The 25,076-nt window shown below is 42.0% G+C and overlaps 1 protein-coding gene across 2 annotated transcripts in view; it reads left to right on the forward strand.

Moving 5' to 3' along the window:
• Positions 1-15,461: 15,461 nt before the first annotated feature.
• Positions 15,462-25,076, forward strand: part of ECRG4 (ECRG4 augurin precursor) — a 46,841-nt gene continuing 37,226 nt past the window's right edge. The window contains exon 1 of one of the 2 annotated variants that reach the window (XM_073614790.1): positions 15,462-15,632. Coding sequence is in view for 1 of the 2 variants with exons in the window: in XM_073614789.1 (XP_073470890.1) it covers positions 22,584-22,624 (41 nt within the window). In the remaining variant the exon portion in view is untranslated. Of the gene's footprint in view, positions 15,633-22,571; positions 22,625-25,076 lie in introns of those variants that run through there. The other variant, XM_073614789.1, reaches the window with a different exon arrangement.

The following is a 25,076-nucleotide window of genomic DNA, read 5'->3' on the forward strand; positions in this document are numbered from 1 at the left end:
TATATATATATATATATATAATATGTACACACCTGTAAAAGGGTGTGCCAGTGAGTAATTGATACATATACAATAATGGTGTATATATGAATGTGTGTGTGTTGGTTTGTATGTGTGTATGCAGGTGTATGTAAATATATGTTGTGTGTTTTTATATATATATATATATATATATATATATATATACACATGTGTATGTGGGTATGTGTATGTATGTGTGTGTGTATGTGGTATGTGGAGTGAGGAGAAGGTCCCCAATTACCTGGGATAAAAGTAAGTGTGACTCAAAGAGGTCTGTCTGTGATAGCATGTGGAGTGAGACCACGGCCGGCCCCAAGCTAAAGAACACCTGGTCCTGGGCGGGTCCCCGCCAACGTCATGTATACCACAGCAACAGAGAGGGGCAGTGGGACCCCACCAACGATGCTAACAGCCTCGGTGGGAGCCCGCTCATCTTCGCTAAAACGTGGGATGGAGAAAGCGTGGTCCCGCACCACGGCATCAAATAGCGCAGAGCACGGGGCGCGCTCGCATGAGGTCGATGCACCGAGATCAGACCCCACCCCCATCGCAGGATAAAGACGAGCGGGGGGGAGGACCTGCGTGCATCGCAACCCTGGAACATGAGATGCTGCAATAAGCCAGACCAAAAGCAACTAATAAACTGATTTATTGGTTTATTATGCGTATTATTACTATGAACTACCCTTAGGAGATTGTGACTTCCAATTTATTTATAATTATTTCATACATAATTATATACATCAACATCCCTCATGTAAAGTCCCAACTCTATCCTCCATTGTTTTCGCACATATTTAAGGGTTGGAGGTATGCTGATGTTGCTTCTAGGTTGAGACAGGTCACACTTGCTTTCAGTCCATAAGATTCTTGCTGTCTTTAAGATAAGCTTGACATTTCTGTGCCAAAGGCTGCAAGAACTGATCCAAGTACTCCCCCATTCTGACAAATAGATAGTCAACCCCACTCACAATGGGTCTACCGGGGAGTTGGAAGGGTTCTTGTGTACCTTGGGCAATTGATAGATGACAGGGACCCTGGGAGCATCAGGTACTAAATATCTGTCTTCCTTTTTGTTAACAATACCTTCATCCTGTGCCTTATTGACCAATTGTTTCAGCTTAGCTTTATATTTGATTGTTGGGTTACTTTTTAATTTTTCATGTTTCCACATCATCCATTAATCTATTTAGCTCTGCTAAATAATCTGATTTATTGAGGATGACCAATCCACCCCCTTTGTCAGCCCCTCTGATAACAATCCGTTGTTTTGTTCCAAAGATTTTAAACCTCTTTCTATCTCTATTATGTCTACTGGGTTTTGTTTGTAAATTCTCTAGATCTTGTTCCACTAGGGTTTTGAAGACTTCTGGGAAGTGATTATTAGTATTTTTGGGACTGAAGACCGAATTATTCCTCAAATTGGTATGGTCATAGTAGGAAGGTTCCTGATCTACCTGAGAACTACATCTGTTAAAATGTTTTTTGATATTTAGTTTCCTCATGGCATGGCCATGGGGGCTAAGTATGCCCCCTCAGTGGTCAATGTGTTCATGAGCCACTGGGAGAAAGAAGACATTTTTAACAACACTTCACCTCAATTAAAATTCTATAAACGTTATATAGATGACATTATAATTATTTGGGCCGGCACACAGGATTCTTTTCTGCAATTTCTGACTGAAATTGGGAATAATAGATATGGTATTTCCTTCACAGCAACATTTTACCGACAATATGTTAATTTTTTGGATCTCGTAATATTTAAGGAGATTCATCAATTGTTTACTAAAACTCATTTTAAGATAGTGGACAGAAAATGGCTACATCCCATTGGGAAGTTGTCACCATCCTAGATGGTTGAGTGCAATTCCCAAAAGCCAATTCATGTAAGTAAAGCGCAATTGCATCAAGAAAGATGACTACGAAATACAGGCCAAGATTTTACTTGATAGATCTGAGGAACAAGGTTACCGCTCCAAGGATCTAGCTATAACCAAGTTAGTGGTAGGTGAAATGAAGAGACAGGATTTGTTTAAAAAGAAAGAGGCCAATAAAAAGGACTTTGGAGTTGCTTTTATGACTGGTTTCACACGCTAACATAAACAGATAGAAAAAATTATCCACAAACATCGGCCTCTACTTTTGAAAGATGTGGATCTAAATAAAATTCTACCAGCAAAACCACAGTTCATCTACACTAAGCCCCCACTTTACGTTTAAAATTAGCACCCAATGTGATAGACCCACCCAAGAAGATGTGTACGTTCTTGGATCAAGTGTTTTTTTTTTTTTAGCTGAGGAAGGTGTGTGATGTGTTGGACTTCCAGACACAGGATAAGGAAGACCACACATTTCACCTCTCATACCTCTGTTGAGTCCCACAAAATCAGGAAGTTCATTAAGTGTGGGACCACGCATGAAACATACCTTCTAACATGTCCATGTGGGTTGCAATACGTGGGCAGAACCACTAGGAAATTAGGAGTAAGACTTTACAAACATGTTAACAGAATTAGGAAAGGTTATAAGCACCACAGTCTGTCTAACTACTTTAGACTCCACCATGCGAGTGGTTTGACATTCTGTGGCATAGACAAGATTGAGGGTCATTGGAGAGGAGGTAACCTCAAGAGGGCCATTGTCACGGAACGCCCCACACTCCGCTTGAGTGCTTCCGTCATATACCGCTTCCTAAGTTCTGGAACACGAGTCCAATGGATCTGGCTATAGGAACCCCAAGAACTAGACAACACCAGTCTTGGAGTACATCAGAACTGCCTTTTATTTTGAGATTTCACAGACATTTATACAGCAGGGATGACTGAAAGCTAACCTAATTAACATGAGCTAATTTACTACAAAATGTACCCAGACCAGATGACAGACTTGTAGGCACCGAGCACACATTAATATAAACACAATAGCTGGAGCTAATTACAACTAACAATACAAACAACAATCTCCCCCCTCCTCAGCCCAGACCATTCGTCTATTAGCCAGTGCTGGTGGCTAATGTGATCAGCTCTCTCAATTAACATAAACAACAATGGGTGAAAAGACTCTTAGAGCCACACTAAACACATTATAGCAGAATTGATGACATTAGCATTTAACAGTACGAGTCCCAATGGTATAAATCAGTTACCATTCTAATATGGCATATAAAGGGTTCCAGAGTCTGTGTGTTTTGGGGGGACATGGAGCTGAATCCATAGTAACATCAACCCCAGGGTCCCCAGGCATACAGCTCACAGAGAGCACCATTCCCCCAAATGCTAGGGCCCATAATCGGTGGGCAACAGGCTTGCATACAGTCCTCTCCAACAGCCTCCGTCCCGGCCAGGTCCGTGACATTTCTCCCCTTTCGGCAGGAGACTAACACAGGAGGAGACCCCAGACGGGTTGACTCCGAAGTTAGTAAACAGCTCCAGTCCTCTACTGCCTGTACCCACACCGTACCCCAAATAAATTATTCCAAACAGAGTATCACTCACCCAGCCAACCTCTCTGTCATGCTGTTGGGGATCGGGGCCCACTGCCCAGCATCCCTGGGGTATACAGGTGGAGACTGAAGTCCCATCCACCTTCACAGGAAATCCATCCTCTGTTAGTTGAGGGCAGAGTCCAGCAGTCCTCGGCCCTGTTGCCAGCCCTTCTGCTGGAAACTCCACACCATCTGTTCCGGCTAACTGTTGGAGAGGGAGGCCGACTGCCCCGCCTCCCTGGAACTCTGTAGTTGTTGCTGGTGCTGGGCAGAGGTTGGTAGCACTCTGCCCTGTTGCCAGCACTTCTGCTGGGGACTCCGCATCCTCTGCTCCAGCTAACTGTTGGGGCAGGCAGCTGGCTTCCTCCCCTCCCAAACTGTGTAGCTGCCATTGGGGAGGTGAGCCGGCTGCTTCCTTTTCCATTCCCTCATCTGGCTGCTGGGACGACATGTCGATGGTACTGTCTCCCAGGTACACGGATCTTTGCTGGGGAGGAAAGCCCACTTCCTCCACCCTGGCCAACTGTTGGGGAGGGACAACACACACCTCCTCTCCCTTCTCCCCCTGTATCTGCTGCTGGGAAGTGATTGCCATCTTCTCACCCTGAGCCTCCACAATTGCTGCAGATGTGGGGCAGAGGTCTTGGACCCTCTGTCCGGTTGCCAGCACTTCTGCTGGGGGTTTGCTAGGTGGTTCCTCCTCTACAGAAATGTCTATTAAATCCCCAGTCTCTGGAAGTGGTAAAAGTGTGGGACAGAGGTCTTGGACCCTCTGTTCAGTTACCAGATCTTCAGCTGGAGAAGTTTGTTTTAACTCCATAGATGCTGCTGGCAGAAAATCACATGTCCCTGTCAGTGTTGTGGGAGAAAGGCCGACTACCTCTTCTCTCAGGAAGGCCGAAGCCACTGTTGGTGCTGGGCAGAACACAGTGAACTTTGGCCCTGATAGCAGCTCTTCTGCTCGAGGCTCATCAGGTTGTTCTTCCTCAGCAGAAAAGTCTATCAAATCCCATGTCTCTGCAACTGATGTCGGGGAATAGGGGTTCACCATCTCCTGTCCATGGAACCCAGAAGATGTTATCATTTCTGGACAGAGGTTAGCAGAGCTCTGCCCTGTTGTCAGCACTTCAGGTTTGGGGACGGCAATCTCCGGATTTTCCACTGCCGATTCTCTGGCATGCTGCTGAACTTGTTCTAGCAGTTTCCTGTATGCCCTTTCCAGATGCTGTTCCTTCCTTAGCAAATGGTCCAGATCAGGTTTGAGCTCTGAGACCCCTGCAAGACCGAGCATAGACTCTCTATAGTCTCTCATGTCCTCAAGGTCAGGTTCCCCTTCATCGCCAAACATAAAAAGATCTGTAAGGTTCTCCCACAGCAATCCAGGGCCGCCAAAGTCATATCCCTCCGGAGAGCATTCTGTTGTCTCCCCTAAATATCCCTCCTCTGCGTGCCATTGCAGAGCCCGATATCGATTGTCCAGCTCTATCTCCTGTTGGACCAACCTGTCCAACTCAGTCACCCATTGCTCCTGGGGCTGCTCTCCCAGGAATGCCATCCGCAATGCCCGTTGGTCACTGGCCCGTTGCTCTTGGGTTGGAAAGCACTTCCCCTGTTTTATACCAGCGAGACGGAGGGCTGCAATCCAGAGCTCCACCCGAATCAGCTGCCTGAGCTCCAGGTATTCATCCTCAGACACAGTCCTGGTGTGCGTTGAAAGGATGATCCGCAGCAGCCCCGGGAATTCTGATGCCAGGTCCATATCTCCGCTGGGGTGACTGAAGTCTGCTATGCTGATCTTGGATCCAGTTGGAGGTTTGGATGTCCCAGACTTCAGGAAGCTTTCCCGCTGCTTGCCACCAATGTCACGGAACGCCCCACACTCCGCTTGAGTGCTTCCGTCATATACCGCTTCCTAAGTTCTGGAACACGAGTCCAATGGATCTGGCTATAGGAACCCCAAGAACTAGACAACACCAGTCTTGGAGTACATCAGAACTGCCTTTTATTTTGAGATTTCACAGACATTTATACAGCAGGGATGACTGAAAGCTAACCTAATTAACATGAGCTAATTTACTACAAAATGTACCCAGACCAGATGACAGACTTGTAGGCACCGAGCACACATTAATATAAACACAATAGCTGGAGCTAATTACAACTAACAATACAAACAACAATCTCCCCCCTCCTCAGCCCAGACCATTCGTCTATTAGCCAGTGCTGGTGGCTAATGTGATCAGCTCTCTCAATTAACATAAACAACAATGGGTGAAAAGACTCTTAGAGCCACACTAAACACATTATAGCAGAATTGATGACATTAGCATTTAACAGTACGAGTCCCAATGGTATAAATCAGTCACCATTCTAATATGGCATATAAAGGGTTCCAGAGTCTGTGTGTTTTGGGGGGACATGGAGCTGAATCCATAGTAACATCAACCCCAGGGTCCCCAGGCATACAGCTCACAGAGAGCACCATTCCCCCAAATGCTAGGGCCCATAATCGGTGGGCAACAGGCTTGCATACAGTCCTCTCCAACAGCCTCCGTCCCGGCCAGGTCCGTGACAGCCATCTCTTGAAACGAGATCCAGTGGATTCATCTTCATAGAGCAATGAGTCCATTGGGGTTAAATATCGAACTTGACGTCAATTGTTTTCTGGCAAATTGGTAATTTTTAGTCATAATGGATTTTTCCTTTATGTCATTTATACCCTATCTGTAAATTTACTTCACTTTTCATTTTTCCAGTCTCTCTTATGGGAATCAAACTATGGTCGATGAGACATGTTTGCCAACCAACAAAATGACCGATATGCGTTATTTGATTGGCCGACTAAGGGGGAGGTGACCATTCCTTGTATATAAGGACGGCTCTTCTAATCGGAAATGAGGTCCTTGATGACGCCCTGTGGGAGGGCGAAACGTGTTGATGCAATTTCCGGTTTCAAATCCACACAATGTCACTTTCGGATTTTGGTGGAATGCACACCAGCAGCGGCACTTCCCATTGCAATCCTTTGCTAAACCCATGCTTGTTTTAACCTACATAAGTACCTCTTTTATCTGCGCAATAAATACCTTTACCAAGCAGTACTTCACTATAGTCCCCTTCCTTTATGTACTTTTGGGCACTATGATCCACGCTTGATTGTCATGAGCATTCGAGATCTTCCTGGTATCCTGATGTGAATTTGCCATCCCTGGCCAACACTCTAAGCCTGAACGACCCCTAGACTGAAAAGCTGGGGGTCCATTCCATCCGGTGAGTGGGGACACTCACTTATGAATTGTATTTATTGATAAATTACTGCGAGCGCTGTATTTTATTAATTTTATTCAATTTCATTTGTTCCAGTTACAACTGTCTAAGAGGAGATTCTCCTTACTTACTGATCTGTTTATATGACAGGAAGTGAGGAAAAATCTCCCCAATCTGACAGGGGTTTTAACCAATCACTACCATCCAAAATTGTTTAAAAAGTTTCAGCTTTACATATACTTTAATGCTTTTAAAAATTGCCTTTCCTTTTTCAGTATTCACTTTCATGCCAAAATAGATGACGGGGCAGGAATGTTTCAGCACTAGAACTGCTCATTGTCATTTTAATAAAGACAAAGTAATTATCAAATTATTTAAATGACATTGAATATGAAATTGTAATTTTTAAGATGTAAAATTAACTTGTATTTTATTAAATTTACATTTCTAAATGTTCCATTAAAAAAAAAAAAACTATGAACAAATAAAGATCCATTTCAAACTATTATTATTATACCACTGTTTGACCCATATATCTCCTGCATTCCTTGTATAAGTTTTATTCTGGAACTGTCATGTTCAAAGAGACACTGTCACCTTGTCCTTATACTCACATTACCTGTGCTTCCTCACAGTTCCCTGATCCTCTGCAGCCAGAGTTGAGACTACCTATGTGGGCGACACAAAGGCGCAGTAATGTTACTTCTCGAGTCATGTGATAACGCATCACAGGGGAGCAGGTCACATTATGCTTCATACATGGAAGCCCTGGGTATTCTTGTTGGCTGTGGAAGAGCAAGAAGCTGCGAGGGAGTGCAGGTAATTTAGTATATAGGGATCTTGGGGACCAAAAATTGTTGTCTTGCATGGGCAAAGTGACATTGGGGTTAATTTACTAAAGGCAAATAGACAGTGTACTTTTCAAAGTGCAGTTGCACTCTGCAAGAGCAGTTGCTCCAGAGCTTAGTAAATGAAAAAAAGCTCTGCTGACTTCCATCATCCAATCACGTGCAAGCAAAAATGCAGTTTTATCATTTTCCTTGCACATGATTGGGTACTTTTTGCAGAGTGAAGCTTTACCTCTCTGGAGCAACTGCAAGTGCAGAGCGCAACTGCACATTACAAAGTGCACAGTCTTTTTGTCTTTCGTAAATCAACCCCATTGTCTCTTACAAAATACCCACTGAATGCATGCAGTGAGCCTAATATTTATTTTCATGTTGTTGCTTACTACCTCTGAAATCTCAAGACGTGAAGTCAATAGGTAGCCCTGGGTTGGGGACAAAAAAAAATTGACGAGCACAGGGGCAACTTTGGACAGCAGTATTGTCAGTCTTGGGGGAGGGGAGTGTTAGATGTATTAGCAGATTTAGATACACTATAAATTCAAGCCAAACTCCAGCTCACACTGCATTTACACAAGCAGTTACGGAAACAGTTTTTTCATTTGGTATGAAGGTTTTACACGAATAAATAAAAGCTACATATTTACATGGTAGGTGAGGTTGAAAAAAGACACAAGTCCATCAAGTCCAACCTATGTGTGTGATTATGTGTCAGTATTACCTTGTATATCCCTGTATGTTGCGGTCATGCAGGTGCTTAATAGTTTTTTAAAACTATCGATGCCCCCCGCTGAGACCACCGCCTGTGGAAGTAAAAAATTCCACATCCTTGCCGCTCTTACAGTAAAGAACCCTCTACGCAGTTTAAGGTTAAACCTCTTTTCTTCTCATTTTAATGAGTGGCCACGAGTCTTGTTAAACTCCCTTCCGCAAAAAAGTTGTATCCCTATTGTGGGGTCACTAGTACGGTATTTGTAAATTGAAATTATATCCCCTCTCAAGCGTCTCTTCTCCAGAGAGAAACGCTGATCTTTTTATGCACTCCTGTCAATGGTAAATGGTTTGCCACAATGGTGTAACTTCATCATTTGCAGAAGAGCTTGTTCTTTTGAAAAACAACAGCCTTACTGGCTAGATCTGCAGGTGAAAATAAATTAAATTAAGCCTAAAAAAGAAAACCAATGCAGCCATCACATCAAAGAATTGGTGAGCTGCAAAATAATTAATGTTTGCTTTTGCATTTAATACCACTTTAACGAACACTAGGCACTACAGGAAATCATAGGTTACATAATTATATAGTTAGGCAGGTTGACAAAGGACAAACTCTATGTCCATTAGATTTAACTGATAGACAAAATGTATTTAAACCTGTATCCACTGAACCATAGACCTGTTCAAATCCTGGCCAGGGCATGATATGCATGGAGTTTGTATGTTCTTCCTGTGCTTTTGTTAGTTTCCTCCAAAACTTCAAATACATGCTAGTAGGTATATTGCCTTCTGTCCAATACAGTCCTAGTATGTGTGTGTAAGTATGCAAGTGAGAGAGGGACCTTAGACTGTAAGCTCCTTGACAGCAGGGACTGTTAATTGTCAGGGCTATATAAATATCTTTAATAAATAAAGAAATAGAGCTTCAGAGAAAGGCAAAAATAGCCTAACAGTCTGATTAGCTGCCACAGGGTGAAAGTTATTTTTCTGAACCCCTAAGACATGGCGTTGGGGTTGAGTGCATAATTTGGGAGACCCTTTATTAATATATTTGGTTATTGATCCCTTAGGACAATTGGATACTTCTTGATCAACAATCTATGGAACAATTTCTAATATTATTATTTCAGATACTTATATAGAGCTGTAAATTTACGCAGCAATTTACATATACATAGACATAACACTGCGTCTATCACATGAGCTGATCTAGGAGGAGGGCGGGACTTTTCTCACAGCGAGGCCAAAGTTTTCACACTCAGCTCGGAGACACACAGCGGGAGATGCCCACAGACTGTGTATGACATATAGTGGAGGAGGAGGAGGAGGGAGCGGAGCGCTGCGCTGCACTGCAGCCACAGCTTGACCCAAAGCGGCCCCAGGGCAGGCAGCCTACCGATCAAAAAAATTTTGATCGATCAAAAAAATGAACCATTAATCGAGGAATTAATCATTAATTTCCGCAGCCCTAATATATATCTATATATATATAAAGAGATACAAACCTTATGCTGAAAAATGTGTTTCTTTTTTTTTGCTTTGTCTGTGGAACCGCAACCGCAACCTTTGAATAACCCTGGTTTCCTAAGGCAAAAAGCCCTTTTAACGCAAGTGACTATGTAAATAATGAAATTATCTATGAAACATTTGACAGAGGTTTATGACCAATGATGTCATCTTCTCTAAGGGTCAATTTGTTTCAGATCTCCCACTGCAAGCCGACTGCATTCTTTAGATGTCAATAACTTTACTCTTGTTTAAACTGGTTTCTTTCTTGGGGTTGTTGTAAAGTTTCAGGAAAGTTGAAAAAAGTCTCCAGATGACCTAATAATAATATTTAATCATCAGCAGGCTTGTTTAAATACTCAGAATCTTTTTTTTTTTTCAGATGTGACAAGGGCTGCATTTCGGATATATACTCCCTTCGGGGCTGTGTGTTGCATATAGCTTTATGGACAGACCACTTGTATAAAATAAAAACATCAGTTATGAATTTAACAGAACTGTTCATTGTGTACAATATGTGAGCGGTCGTTGGACACAGCAACACCAATCAGGATTGTAACATATTGGGTTTGTATAAGCCTTTCCAGCCAGGAATTACTATTATGCTATAAATTTATGTTAAGGAGCTATTAAAGTGCTGAGACAGAGTCTATGTATTGACCAGTTGAGAAGGTAAACACATATGGTTTAATGAACCCTATAGGTGCATTTCTAAAAAAAAAACTGCAGAACGTTCCTAGTCGGAGGCCGAAGTGCCAAGAGGGCTCCCCTTGCGTCTAAGTGCAGAACACCCCTGAAGATGGTACAGAAGGTGTAGGACCCAAAGAAGCACAGGTTGCCAGATGGGTACAGGAGAGTAGAGCTGGTGGTCACCTGAAGTATACCGGATAATGCAGGATACACAACTGGGCCAAAGTCTCTAGGAATTCTCAGTAACACATCGCAATGGTGTGTGCAAGAGACGGTAGTGGAAGTCTGGCTGGGGGTCAAACACTGTAGATCCGACAGGAGGAAGAGGCAGGTAGCAGGAACAGGTAACAGTAGCAAAGTCCATGATGCAAGCCAGGATCAGACACTGGAGATAGCAGCAAAGTCGGTAAAGCAAGCCAGGGGGTCAAACCAGGAGAGCATATCAGACAGGTCAGGAGCAAGCCGGGTCACAACAGGAAATCCAAGTAGAATATGCCTTGGCTCAGGAACATGGGAAGGCTGATGACAATCCAGCAATGTGATGGGCTCAGCAGCAGTCTTATATAGGCCAGTAAGTGGCCGCATCTGTCACATTGTCTGTACATGCGTTCGCCAATAAGCATCATTGCGCATGTCAGCACCGTTGCGGACCTGGGTACACCCGTTCGCACTGCTTGCACTAGTGTGCATGGCAATGTGCCAGAATCATCCATTACCAGTATACTGCCACTATTCCTACAGTGGAGAAACCCTTGTTGGCAAGCACAGAGGTATAATATATCTTGTAGTTGGTGACCAGGTTTGCACACATCTCAGGAGAGATTTTGGTCCATTCTTTTTACAGATCTTCCCTACATCCTTAAGGTTTCTTAGCTGTCACTTGGCAACTCGAAGTTTCATTCCCCTTCTATAAATTGTCTATAGGATTAAGGTCTGGAGACTGGTTAGGCTACTCCATGACCTCCATGTGCCTCTTCTTGAGCCACTCCTTTTTTGCCTTGACGGTATTTTTTGAGTTATTGTCGTGCTGGGAGCCCCATCCACAAATCATCTTCAGCTGAGGGAAGAAGATTCTCATCCAAGATTTTACAATACATGGCCCTCTTCATTGGCCCCTCAATGTGGCAAAGTCGGCCTGTACCTTTAGCAAAGAAACAGCCCCAAAGCATGTTTCTGTCAGAAACCATGAACCAGAACGAGACAGAAGTACAGTTAAATCACACTTGTTTATTAATAAAAATAAAAAGGTAAATAGAGTAAGCGTAGTCAAAGCATAGCCAGAGTCCAGTAACCAGATCGGGTAGTCAGCCAAGCCAGAGTTCAGTAACCAGATCTGGTAATCAGCCAGGCCAGAAGTCAGGGATCCAAGTGGAGGAACAGCAAGCAGGAAAGGGAGCCAGAAGGGATGTCAGCAAGCCAGTCTTTAAACAGGAATGCAGGAGATGGTTTCTTGTGATGTGACCAAGGCGAAGGCAGGAAAGACGTGAGCTGGACGTCTTTAAGTAGGCAGGACTGACGAGCAGATCCACAACAGCTGGTTAACTGTGGAGAGAGAAGAGAGCTGGCAATTAGCCAACAGCTGAGCGGCAAGCTCAGAGAAGGAAGGGCTGAGCCAGCCCTGACAGTACCCCCTCCTCAACGACCCCTCCCCCTTGGAGGACCACCGGGCTTGAGGGGAAAATGTCTATGGAAATCATGGAGGAGGGCAGGGGCATGTACGTCCGAGGATGAGACCCAGGAGCGTTCCTCCGGACCGTACCACTTCCAATGCACCAGGTACTGTATGCGTCCACTGAACCTACGGGAGTCAACAATGGATTGTACCTCATACTCCTCATGATTCTCAACCTGTATAGGGTGAGGATGTGGCACTGAGGTGGTAAAGCGGTTACAGACCAACGGTTTCAATAAGGAGACATGAAACACATTAGAGATGCGCATACTAGGAGGAAGGTTCAACGCGTTAGCCACTAGGGTTAATCCTGCGAAGGATACGGAAAGGCCCAATAAACCGAGGTGCGAACTTCAGTGAGGGAACACGAAGTTGGAGGTTGGGAGATGACAGCCAGACCCTGTCCCCAATCTGGTAGGAAGGCGCAGGCAGGCATCTGCGGTCAGCATGGAGTCTGTACCTATCATTAGCATGACGCAAAGCCTCCTGGACTTGTGCCCAAGTGGAACGAAGACCACGGAGATGCTCCTCTAGCGCAGGAATACCCTGCGGAACAAATGAGTCAGGCAACATGGAAGGTTGGAAACCATAATTTGCCATAAACTGAGAAAATCGGGAAGCAGAACCCAAGGCACTGTTGTGAGCAAACTCTGCCCATGGTAATAGGTCTGACCAGTTGTTGTGATGGTCAGAAATATAGAAACGTAGGAATGGTTCCAAGGACTGATTGGCTCATTTTGCTGCCCCATTAGACTGCGGGTGATACGCAGAGGAGAAAGCAAGCTGAATTCCCAGCTGTGCACAAAAGGCTCGCCAGAAGAGGGACACAAACTGACTACCCCTGTCTGAGACAATCACCTTGGGTAGCCCATGTAAGCGAAAGATCCCCCGAGCAAAAATGGAAGCCAGTTCCTTAGAAGTGGGCAACTTTTTAAAGTGGAATACAATGACACATCTTTGAGAACTGGTCAACCACCATAAGGATAACCGTGTTTCCTTGGGAGTTGGGCAACTCCACAATGAAATCCATAGACAGGTGGGTCCAGGGCCTCTCTCCTTTGGGTATGGGTTGTAGGAGGAAGGTGTCGTGGAGTCTTACTCTGAGCACACACGGAACAGGCAGCTATGAAGGCAGTTACATCAGCACGTAGACTAGGCCACTAGAACTGTTGGGAAATGGCCCAAATAAGTTGATTCTTCCCAGGGTGGCCAGCTGCCTTGGGAGAATGGTAAGTCTGGAGCACGGCAGTATGGAGACACTCTGGGACAAAGCAACGTTTACAAGGTTTCTGCCAGACATATCGTTTGGCGTTAATGCCAAATAATTTAATTTTAGTCTCATCTGACTCTAACACCTTTTTCCATGTGGCCTCAGAATCTACAAGGTGCGTTTTGGCAAAGCTTAGTTGTGACTGCATGTAGCCTTTCTTGAGGAGTGTTTTTTTTCTTGCAAACCTCCCATACAAGCCACATTTGTGGAGAATTTGTGATATTGTTGTCACATGCACACAATGACCACTCTTTGTCATAAATTCCTGCAACTGCTTCAGAGTTGGCCTCTGTAGGCCTCTTGGTAGCCTCTCTTACCAGTTCCCTCCTGGCTTGTTCATCCAGTTTGGAATGATGTCCTGATCCAGGAAGGGTCTGTGTTGTACCAAATACCTTCCACTTCTTAATAATAGACTTCACTGTGTTTCTAGGCATTGATAAAGCCTTTACATTTTTTTGTATCCCTCTCCTGACTTGTGCCTGTCCACAACTTTATCCCAGAGATCTTTTGACAGTGCCTTGCCACCCATAGTTGATTGTTTGCTTCAGTTGCACTACCAGGGACTGAAAGTTTCCAGGAAAGTTATTTTCATGCTGAGATAATCAAAATGACCACAGCTGATCACAGTAGAAAGTCAAATGGCTTTGCAAGCCACTGATAAGGTGATTAGCTACACCTGATTGAGTTTACAAGTCAATTTTAGGAGGTGGGGGTTCCTTTTTCCAACTCTGTGATTCTGTTTTTGAATTTTTTTTTTCTGACATGTTGGTGTTATCTTTCACTTAATTGTTGTAAATACAGCTTAAATACAGCTTAATAAAACAAAAATTGTGCTTGTCTTTATTTCAGGCTGCAAAGCAACAAAATGTGAATATTGTAAAGGGTGTGATTCTTTTCTATACCCACTATACCTATTACTCCTGCTGATTCATTTTAAATGTGTAAATTTTATTGAGAAATATGAGTTAAAAAAATTATTTTCTACTCATATATTGGCTTATATGTTTATATGCTGTAGAGGAGAAGCTACAAAGCATGCAGTAAATCCAGGAAGTTCTGGAAAGAGATGGCCAACAGACAGGCAGCACAATATACAGGCAGTCCCGGGGGTTACAAACAAGTTAGGGTCTGTAGGTTTGTTCTTAAGTTGAATTTGTTTGTAAGTCAGGTACATTTTTTAACTGTAGCTTCAGCCCAAACAATAATTTTTACGTTTTTTGGATAGCATATGGAAGGGTTAACACCCCTGTAACGTTTGTTTTGCTGTCTGTGCCCCTGTTCAGAAGATTTCATCTCACTTTCTGTCCCTAAGACAATTGGATTTTGAAAATTTTGGGTTGTTAAGGAAACAAGGATTGGTGATAAAGCTCCGGTAGACACCCCTTTTTCTCATGATAACTCTTACAGGAGTGAATTTCCCTTCCTAGGGGTAGATTTCCTCTCACTTCCTGTTGTCTCCCTCCATTTGTAAGTAGGATTCGTTTGTAAGTCAGATGTTTGTAACTAGGGGATTTCCTGTAAAGGAGATTTCCAAGTAATTTGGATTGTCAAAAAAATGATTGTTTTTACTGCAATTAAAATGCTGATGTTATAAAGTGAAAGAGTATGTGACCATAGAACCATAAAAATTAGTTTTTGCCTTTGATGAAATTAGAAACCCCTTCTAAAAATGTAATGCAAATAATACGTTTTTTTTTTTTTTTTCATTTGTAATTTAATTAATTGTGAAAGAAGGTCACCAACAGCAGCACCAACAACATTTTAGTAAACAATCCAAATTTGAAATTTCATTTAGACTAAAAATTTGAAATAAATAAAAAAATGCATAGGACTGAGAGATATACCTTTTGTGCACATCTGCTAGTAATCCCAGTTAAGGATGTGGCATTTGTTATTACAGTATACAGAAACCTGATTCCTCAGCCTTAGGATCCTTAGCCAGACTTTTTACGGAGGGTCTGGTATTCATAAGCAAGTTTTTTTTTTTTTTTTTATGAAAGTGCCTTTCATATGAGTGTTCCTCCTGTGCCTCTAGACACCATTGAAGTCTTTCAAACGCTACCTACAGCTACAAGGTATATAAGGAACACCTTGTGCAGAAGACGAGCACAAGACAGCCTTGTATACTGACAAGCTCTTGGAAAGGACGTAATTTCAGAGGTAAAGTAATAAATAAGCTTGCTCTTTTTTTCAGGAGTGAGAAGCACATTAGGAAAACAAACACACTCATTCCAGAATAGTTTGGCAAGTTTGGAAAAGAAGTTAGAATTTTACATACTGCAAGTTGGTGATGTGTTTAACAAGGCAGCAATAAAACAGTGTGGGAAGCACTGAGCTACCTTCACCACAGTTTACTTAGAGTGAATTATTTTGCCTGAATTTGCTTATATACCTAGAATGTTTTGCTATTCATAATAAAATACATTTTAAAAATTAAAATAGGACAATGCAAGATTTAATAAAGTTTAGTTGAAATTATTCAGTAATTCTACATCTAATAATGGAATGGGCCAACTTTGGCCACAACCATTACACCATTTTTTTTTCATTTTAATTTAAATGTATGTTAAAACTCTCACGAAAGTATATTTTTATATGTATGCATGCCACATAACAATGAGCTTTAAAAGAAGACGATGGGTCTCTAATGAAAAAAATGCTTTTATGTAATGGGTAGCACCAATCAAACACCATATCTGATGGTAGATGTCTGAGAACTGTCTATCCTCCAATTGTTGTGCCATAACCCACTGCAACAATTACAATAACACTGTAGAATAAGATTTGGCACAGACGCAGTGATAAAATCTTTTACATTCTGGAAAGTGCCTCTAAGTGCACTGTGAATGAATCATGCCACATTTCATACACATTGGCGATAATTGCTTGGCAAAAGCTTTAACGACTGTAGTGCCGTATTGGTGAAAGCTTATTTCTGATTGGTTGCTATAGGTTACAGCAAGTCATCGTCTTGCACCACATTATTATTTTTTTTTATATACATATTTAATTAATTATTATATATATATATATATATATATTTTTTTTTTTTTTAAATATGACAATTGTTTAATAAATGTATGTTATTTTTTACCAGGTGAAATCTATGCTATTTAAAAACTGCATCACCCCAGTATGTATACCGATGCTCAGTTCTGTTTTTTGTGTATGGTGTATAGCTGAATATTAATTCACTTTTTGATCAATCATGATGTCCTTCACTCAGAGTGAAAGATTCCTCTAATGGCCTGCTGTCAGGGATGTCATATTCTGCACTGCAGACTATCATTGACTGAACTGCACAGCAAGCAACACCTGCAGCAGCTACTTTACTTTCATGAGATGAACAGAAGGGAAAAATGCATAGCTAGGGGCAAGGAAACAACTTCAGTGAAATGTACATTAAGCAAAAGCTTGAACATTGCTTTAGTCTCAGTGCTTTTATATCTACGTTAACATATATTATAAATGAAGAGTAACTGTATAATCTTTTTGTTTAACTTTGGATAGCACTACATTGACACTTATTACCCAGGATGGATTATATTACACCAAAGAGCCATGATGGGTAGTTACACAGCACAAATTAAGTTTGCGGGTTTCTTGTTGATAGGTAATAGAAACTTATGGACAGTGGTGTCACTATTTCATAGCAAGTTAAGCATATATTTCTAAATAAGGCTTCTTAGATAGCATTTTCAGCTGGTCACAAAATTCTCAGCTTAAAACGATACTGGTTACACGGTGTAGCTGGTGATGCTCACATGATGCTGGTGATTTGTAGTTTCTCTTAGAAACATTTTCTGTATTTGCAGAGACATGTGTTGCAGCCCACCACAGAAGTAATTGCCAGCTGAAAATCATAAAAATAAGTACCCTTTTCTTCTACAAAATCACCAACCTGGCATCAAAGATCTTTCTTCATTTATTAAATAATTAAAATGCATCCTTACATGTTTAATAATGCTAGAGTATTGCTCATTGTCAGGTTTACCCTGTTTAAACAATACGATATTGTCTTTTGCCTGATCCTGTTACATTAGCCATGGGTTGACACGTCAGTGATTACAATGTAAATGTGATATTTAAGTATATGTTACCCCAAACATCTATGTTTTTATATATGTGACTGTGTTTTCATCTATTTGTTTGCAAAGGTATCATGTTCTCTATTTTTTCTTAGTTTGCTGTCAAACACCTGGTGATCCTGCCAGTCCGACTTCTTTTATTTTGCAATCTGACCACGCTAAACACGGAAGCAGATCCATGTTGGTGTAGTCAGTTTTCAGTGCCTCCTTCTATGGAGATATAAGATGCCCTGCCAGTGGCTGGTGTGCTTGTATAGCCTGAAGTCAGTTTAGCTGCCATGTCCTCTGCCACAACTGCAATAAGACTGTGACAGTGGCTGAGAACCATTAGCCAATCACAGCTTTCCTTTTTCAAGAGCAGCTTGTAGGAGCGTGGATCACAGAAGGGACAATAATGTGTGTGACATAATTTGCCGTCCATCTGCCCGCTAAACAGACACTCCCTCCGCTATGGGATAGAGGAACATGAATGAGGTTATGCGGTCAACTGACTGCAGAATAAAACAAAAAAGGTAAATATTTTTAACAAACTGTTAATTAATTGTCATGAATCAAAAAATACAATTTGCTGCAATACAATGAGCTTTTGCGTTAGTAGGTTCACATATACTTTAACTATTCTTTATACAAGGTTTCAAAAACAATGGTGGATTGCTCCAGATTTACAGTTGAAGTCCAGGCAAATAGTATGCAGATGAAATACATATATGAGATTAATTTTACCTGCTAAAGGATTTGTGTTTATGTCCATTCTGTCCTAAAGTTTACACAGCCTTGCCCATAGCACAGCCCTGTCCAGCAGGCTATGGGAACTGATCTTTTTTTCTGCCGATTCACTTTCACTTACATGTTCCTACACCCACCCTGTATCTGGACAGTGAAAGAAAAAGCAGCACACTGATTGGCTTATCACTCAGTAACTCAATGTTCTCCTCCTATTAGTATGTTCACTGCACTGTAGCACACCTGACTAGTTTTTGTTGATTGTTCTACCTACTCTATGAGCTCTGCTGTACAAGCTGTACAGTGGATTCCAATAGGCTGATACCAAGTCAAATTAAATCGCTTACACTGCTTGCATTTAAAAAATACATTTGTTGAAATATTAAAGTGGTATTAAACCCAAAAGCAAACATTTTATTTATTGCAGCTTATCACTTCATAGATATGGTGGCTGCATTTGTTTTCTAAATGTCTTGCTCAAGGGCAGACACCACTAGTATCTGGATTTTACCTTAATTAAACTGAAAGACCCCTTCTTTACACCTGTAGAGCACTGGGCACCACTCATGCTTTATCAGCCAGACAAACCAAAAACACCATCCAGCGCTAAATCCCAGGACTTCCCCAAACAACAGGACTATGGGAGGCAATGGTTTCAGCTTTGCAGCTCTCCTCAGACTGGGCAGTCCTCCAAACACTGCAAAATCATACACAAGAAGGCCAAATGCCTAGTGCATTACCACCACATCATTTATTGAAAGCACATAACAGTGTTATACTCACAAAGTAGGAATAAAATCAAGCTTGTCATATAAAACGCTCCAGCTAGTGAGGCGGGTGACTCTATGGCCACACTCTGGAAAAGCTTACGTGTTTCGGGAGACAGAACTCCTTCCTCAGAGCTCAGCCCCACCGAGTAGTGAGACTCTATTTGACAGTTCACACACCAAGGATAAAAAATACTGCCTAACTCTGTGTGTGTTTTTTTTTCAGTGGATGGTGTATCTGACCAAAGAGTCACCCACCTCACCAGCTGGAGCATTTTATATGACAAGCTTGATTTTTATTCCTACTTTGTGAGTATAACACTGTTATGTGCTTCCAATAAATGATTTTGGTGGTTAATGCACTAGGCGTTTGTGCCCTCTTGTGTATGTTTTTGCTTTATTAGTCAGGGCTCAAACTGATCTAATTTTGGAGATATACCTGGTCTGGTATGTTTAAATGAGAGTGCCATCAGAGCATCTGGAGCGATGAAGGGGATCCTTTGGACTTCCGAAAAATATAGAATTGTTTAATAACATTACGGTCTGAATGGTTCAATCTAGATTGTATATGTTCTGCTATTATTTCTTTTTTCCTTGTACACCGAACCCCAAATTAATTTTAAAGGTAGTTTAAATACCTGTTTGAGAAAAAGATGGAAAGTAGCATTCCAAAACTCATGGACCAAGACATTGACTTCCTCTAAAATCTCAAACTGAACAAGTTTCCTCTGAATAAATCAGAACTGGAATGTTTCACATGAGTCAGGGAGTAGCTGCTTCTATTATACAGTAAGTTTTTTCACATAGTAATTTTGCTTTGTGACAGATTCTCTTTAATGGTTACCTGTAAAATAGTGGTAAACATTATGCTGTGAAGGTGGGTAAAGAAAGAAAACAACTGCCTACTACAGAATGCCTGCTATTAGCTCTCTTGTTCAAAAAGCCTTTTCCGTGCCCCCTTGGCTATGGTGGCCTCAATCTATTGATTTAGTGCATATATTACTCCTATCCAAAATGCCAAACCAAATGTAGATTATTGCCAGTTGAAAACATGCTTGCAGGTAAACAAATAAGTGTTTACATTGTTCAAGCACTGTAAGGCAGAAAAAGGGGTTATATTCATATACACTTGGTGATTCTCAAAAAATATTTTTTTTTTATTTGTTTTACAATACAGCCATCCATTAACCACTTCCCACCCCCATGACGTCATATGACGTCATGGACTTGAAGTGGCAATATCTGGATGATGCTTGCAGCTTTCTTTTCAGCCAGTGATTCCCGCTAGTGTAAAAGCCATCCTACTGGCTGATTAGCCATTGGATTGCTTTTTCAGGCAGCGGGAGGTGATGTTCCCCCGTCCCGTCACCCATCGACACCTCTCCATGCTCTCCCATGTGATCAGAGAGCCCGAGATTCGATGGCAGCGATGAGGGGGGGTACCATAGAGCTAGCCGAGGACCAAATGGTCCCCTGCCATCTCGATGAACCTGGGAGGCCGGAAGCGATGGCATGACGCCACTTCCGGCTCTGGCAGATGTACACACTGCCAGTTTTTTTCCTAAAAATCAGAAATCAATGTTTGTTTGTTTTTTTATCTCATGCTTTCCAGGGTAGAGGAGATATCTGGGGTCTTATAGGCCCCAGATGTCTCCATAAAAAGGACCCATCATGCCTTATTTTTATCACAAGGGATGTTTACTTTTCTTGTAATAGGAATAAAAGTGATTTAAAAAAATAAGCGGACAGTGTAAAACTAAAAAAACTAAAATAAATAATAATACATTATTTTTTTAAAGTGCCTCTGTCCCTTTGTGTTTGCACACAGAAGCGAATGCATAGATAGGCCATGCCCGCATATGTAAACGGTGTTCGCACCACACATGTGAGGTATCCCCACAAACGTTATAGTGAGAGCAATCATTCTGGAGCTAGACCTCCTCTGTAACTCTAAACTGGTAAGGAAGGTAATTTTTAAACTCTCACCTATGAAGATTTTTATGTACCGTAGTTTGGCACCATTCCACGAGCCTGCACAATTTTAAAGCGTGACATGTTAGGCATCTATTTACTCAGTGTAACATAATCTTTTATATTTTACCAAAATTTGCATTAAAATTCATTAAAGCGTATTTTTTCCCAAAAAAATTGCATTTGAAAAACCGCTGCATAAATACCATGTTACATAACAAATTGCAGTGACCACCATTTTGTTCTCTAAGGTCCCTGGTAAAAAAAAACACATATATAATGTTTGGGGGTTCTGAGTAATTTTCTAGCAAAAGAATACTGATTTTTATATGTAAGAGAGAAATGTCAGAATTGGTCTGGGTGGGAACTGGTTAAGGCTAAGTACGTTCATAGTTTTAGTTGGGCCTGAAAACAAAAGCTGAAGTAATTTAATATCTTCTTATAGCTCTGTGATCATTATTGGCTTGCTCAACTGCAGGCTGTTTCAGTCTGTCATGCTCCCAAAGCTGCATTTCCATATGTGTTATGGAGAATTTGGCTGGAGTTGGTAGACTGACTTCTCACACAGGTGAAAGCCAAGCAAAAAAAATAAGTGACTGTGTCAGAGCCGTGGAATAACCAAATAACTGTTGGCCTTTCAGAAAAGATGTAAGAACTCAAGGAGAGATTCCCCCTACCTGGACCTACCCAGAACCAATATTTCAGTTTAATTATAAGTTCAATCAGTTTGTCAAATGAAAAATGAATATCAACACCTAAATAAAAGACATACACGTTAGATGTGAACCAGTTTGGTGCTCACCAGGTAATCTATGAATAAACAGAATCCTGGGAGCCCTTCAAAGATATCATACTAGTGATCTTCCTACCTTTACTGAGCTACTAGCAACCAGGGTTCTGTGGAACCCTAGGGTTTCTCCAGAGGTTTTTAGGGGTTCCTCCAGCTGTGACTGACCTCCTATTTTATGATACCTGCATATAGTATTTCCAGGTCCAACTCCACTTGGCAAAGCCAGCTGCATGACACCAATAATTATTTTAGCTGTCTGTAAGGAGCGTATTCTGACCACCACTGTATGGGGGGCATTCCTCCCACTGGCCACAAATGTAAGGAATATATTTAACATTGCCTCCCAATGTTTTGGTTTTAGCAATGGTTCCCTGAGACCTGAAAATGATTTCAAGAGTTTCTCCGGGGGAAAAAGGTTGAGATAGGCTGTGTAGAGGTTCATACTAAGTAACAAATATTGTAATATTCACTATCGTAAAAGCATTGACAAAGAGACATTGTCTAAAATACTCTGTGTGTTGCTGTTTTTCTTTGTAAATAGAAGATTCCCTGTGTTGTATCTTGAAGTGTTACCATTTTATATTATCAGTATCTAAATACAAATAGCTACTCATATACATAGAAAAATATGCTAAAGAGTACATTTTGCAGGTGGAAAAAACTCAGCTGAAGGCAAAATCACACAAGCAATGCACTTGTGATTTCCTGGGTAACATGTTTGGGCAGGAATGCTTAGCAATTGGGTGTTATGAATGTTGTAAATGACATCCTCATGGAAATATGCAATAAAATTTACAGACCTGAAGCAGCAAGGTAGTAAAATTTGAGTTACTATACTAATATGAACTTACTATATTATCACTTGTGTTGCTAAAGCATACTACAGATTTGTGGGTTGCTGGGTAAAACGAAGGATAAGAAGAGACAGAAAATCAGGAACATACACTAGAAACATTTTAAAGAAGGATAGCAGTTTGAGATGTGCTCTATAGTTGGTACTAGAAAAGCTGCACATATTCTGGCTGGATTCAACCTGCAATCCAATAATTTCAGTGCATTTTTTCTACCTCTCTGCTAGCCTGTATCTCCTTGTGGCTTTTTCTTATGTCTAGTTTACATGTATCTGACTTTGTTCTGATTATACACCCTCTCTTTATTGTGCCTTGTCTAAGCAGGGTAGATTAGGATGCTGCCTAAAAAAATTGTTACTTTTACTGTGTATTTTTGTCTGAAAAGTGTGTATTTAGTGTGGTACTGAAATCTTTACACGTCCTTACATCCTGTGCCTATGGTAGGCATAGCCTACCATAGGCACATCCTAGTCCTAGTGATGTGATGTATGATCCTAGTTTGTGTCTGGGTTAGTCATAGTGTTCCCATTCTCTTGTTTGTTCTCCGTTATCTTCAGCACAGTATATTTGGTCTGTTATCCTGGTAATGACCTGGGTGGTCTTTTGATATTTGATTTTTTTGCAGCCAGCTCTGATTTCCTGCCTCTGTATTGACTCTACCAGTTTGCTACTAAGAATGAGTACATGTTCTGAAACTAGTAGTGCAGTGGTTCCTTGCTAGTTACCTTGGCTTCCAGGATGCCTTGCAGCAAATAAGAGAACCCTGGCTACTTTAGGCAATCACCTGGTTGAAATGCAGTGACAACACAAGCTGCCTGCCAACAGCCTGATGTTTTACGCCCATGCACTGGAACTCAACAATGGCCATGCTGCAACAGATGGACCAGCAGCTACAGGCCATCAATGACTATCTGTGCGAGTATGGGACATAGATAGGCTCTGGGGATCTGGGGTTCTTTTCACCACATCAGTGGCAACATCTTGCCAACTGTCACCATTCAAAGAGGCAACCAGAATGGCGAGCTGTGAGGAGGCGGGCATTAGTGACATGATCCCTCAGGTGTTCCTGCTGGAACACACACTGATTGGTGTAATAGACCGGGCAGTGGAGGCACAGCACCAGGAGAAAGAGGAGTATTTTCTGCTGTTTCAGGGCCAACAGGATTATTTATCTACTGCATCCATCCCTGTGAGGCAGAGGCAGCAAGAGGCAGCGGAGAAGTACAAGAAATGCTGGGGTGCTGGCAGTCAGAAGAAGGAAGAAATGGGGCAGGCTTAAAGTGGTTGTAAAGACTAAAAATTTTTTACCTTTATGCATTCCTTGCATTAAGGTAAAAAATGTTTAGGTGTCAGCATCCCCCCTCACCCCCCCTTTTTACTTACCTGAGCCCTTATTCGATGAGCGCCGTGCATGTCTGCAGCTCTTCTCTCCCCTCACTTCCAGGTCACTTCCAGGTCTCGCTGGCTTTTCTAGGGCACTGGGAGCCGCTGGCTCCCAGTGCTGTCAATCCAAACCAGTGATGAGGGGGCGGGGTCGAGTCCCACTGTCTGTGTCAATGGACACAGGTTCCCATGGGAGCACTGGACAGAGGAGAGGGGCCAGGAGCGCTGGCGGGTGACCCAAAAAGAGGAAGTTTGTGGTCGCTCTGTGCAATTGCATTTTGTTATTTGTTTTTTTTTTAGATCAGCTTTACAATCACTTTAAGCTGCCCATACATAGATCAAAACCCATCTGGTTCAGCAGGCCGTATTTCTATCCATGTAAGTGCATGGCGGTTGTACAGAAGTTGATCTACTAATCGACTTCTGTACAACCACCCTGTCAGATTTTCACCGCTCAGTCAGTGCCACAGGCTATAGACTGCAGTGTTGATCACTGTATTCCAATGGCAGAGAAGTTTTTTCGATGTCAGAGTACTATAGCTCAGGGGGAGGATTCCCCCATCCACCTTGAATGTATGGGGGAATCGGGTCAGTTTTTTTCTTTCAACCTGCTGGTTGAATTAAAAAAACTCACTAATGTATGGGCTGCCTTACAGTTTTTCTCCTCTCATACCCTCAGAGTTATACATGGGTCGAGTAAGATTTTTGTGCATTGTTGTATTCAGCAACACAGAGGACTTGGGGTCATTTGCTGCATGTAATTTGTGACAAAAGGGCTCATTCAAACTGAAATGCCTGTGCCATGAATGAGAGGGACCATTACTGGGTGGCCACTTTTTTGGAAATCCCAGAGTATAGGATACAAGGGTAAAAACTGCAGATCTCATCCTACCATCCCAGAAAAAACGGTGCCCCTTAGAAGAGGCTCTGCAAAAGAACCTCAAGTGGCAGAATCTCCTCTCATGCTCAACATGCCTCCAATTTTTAGCAGATAGCTAAAAGGAAGAGCAACGGTGGTGGTGGCTGTCTCG

The sequence above is a fragment of the Aquarana catesbeiana genome, linkage group LG02 (assembly GCF_042186555.1).
Source record: "Aquarana catesbeiana isolate 2022-GZ linkage group LG02, ASM4218655v1, whole genome shotgun sequence".
In the NCBI taxonomy this organism is placed as follows: Eukaryota; Metazoa; Chordata; class Amphibia; order Anura; family Ranidae; genus Aquarana; species Aquarana catesbeiana.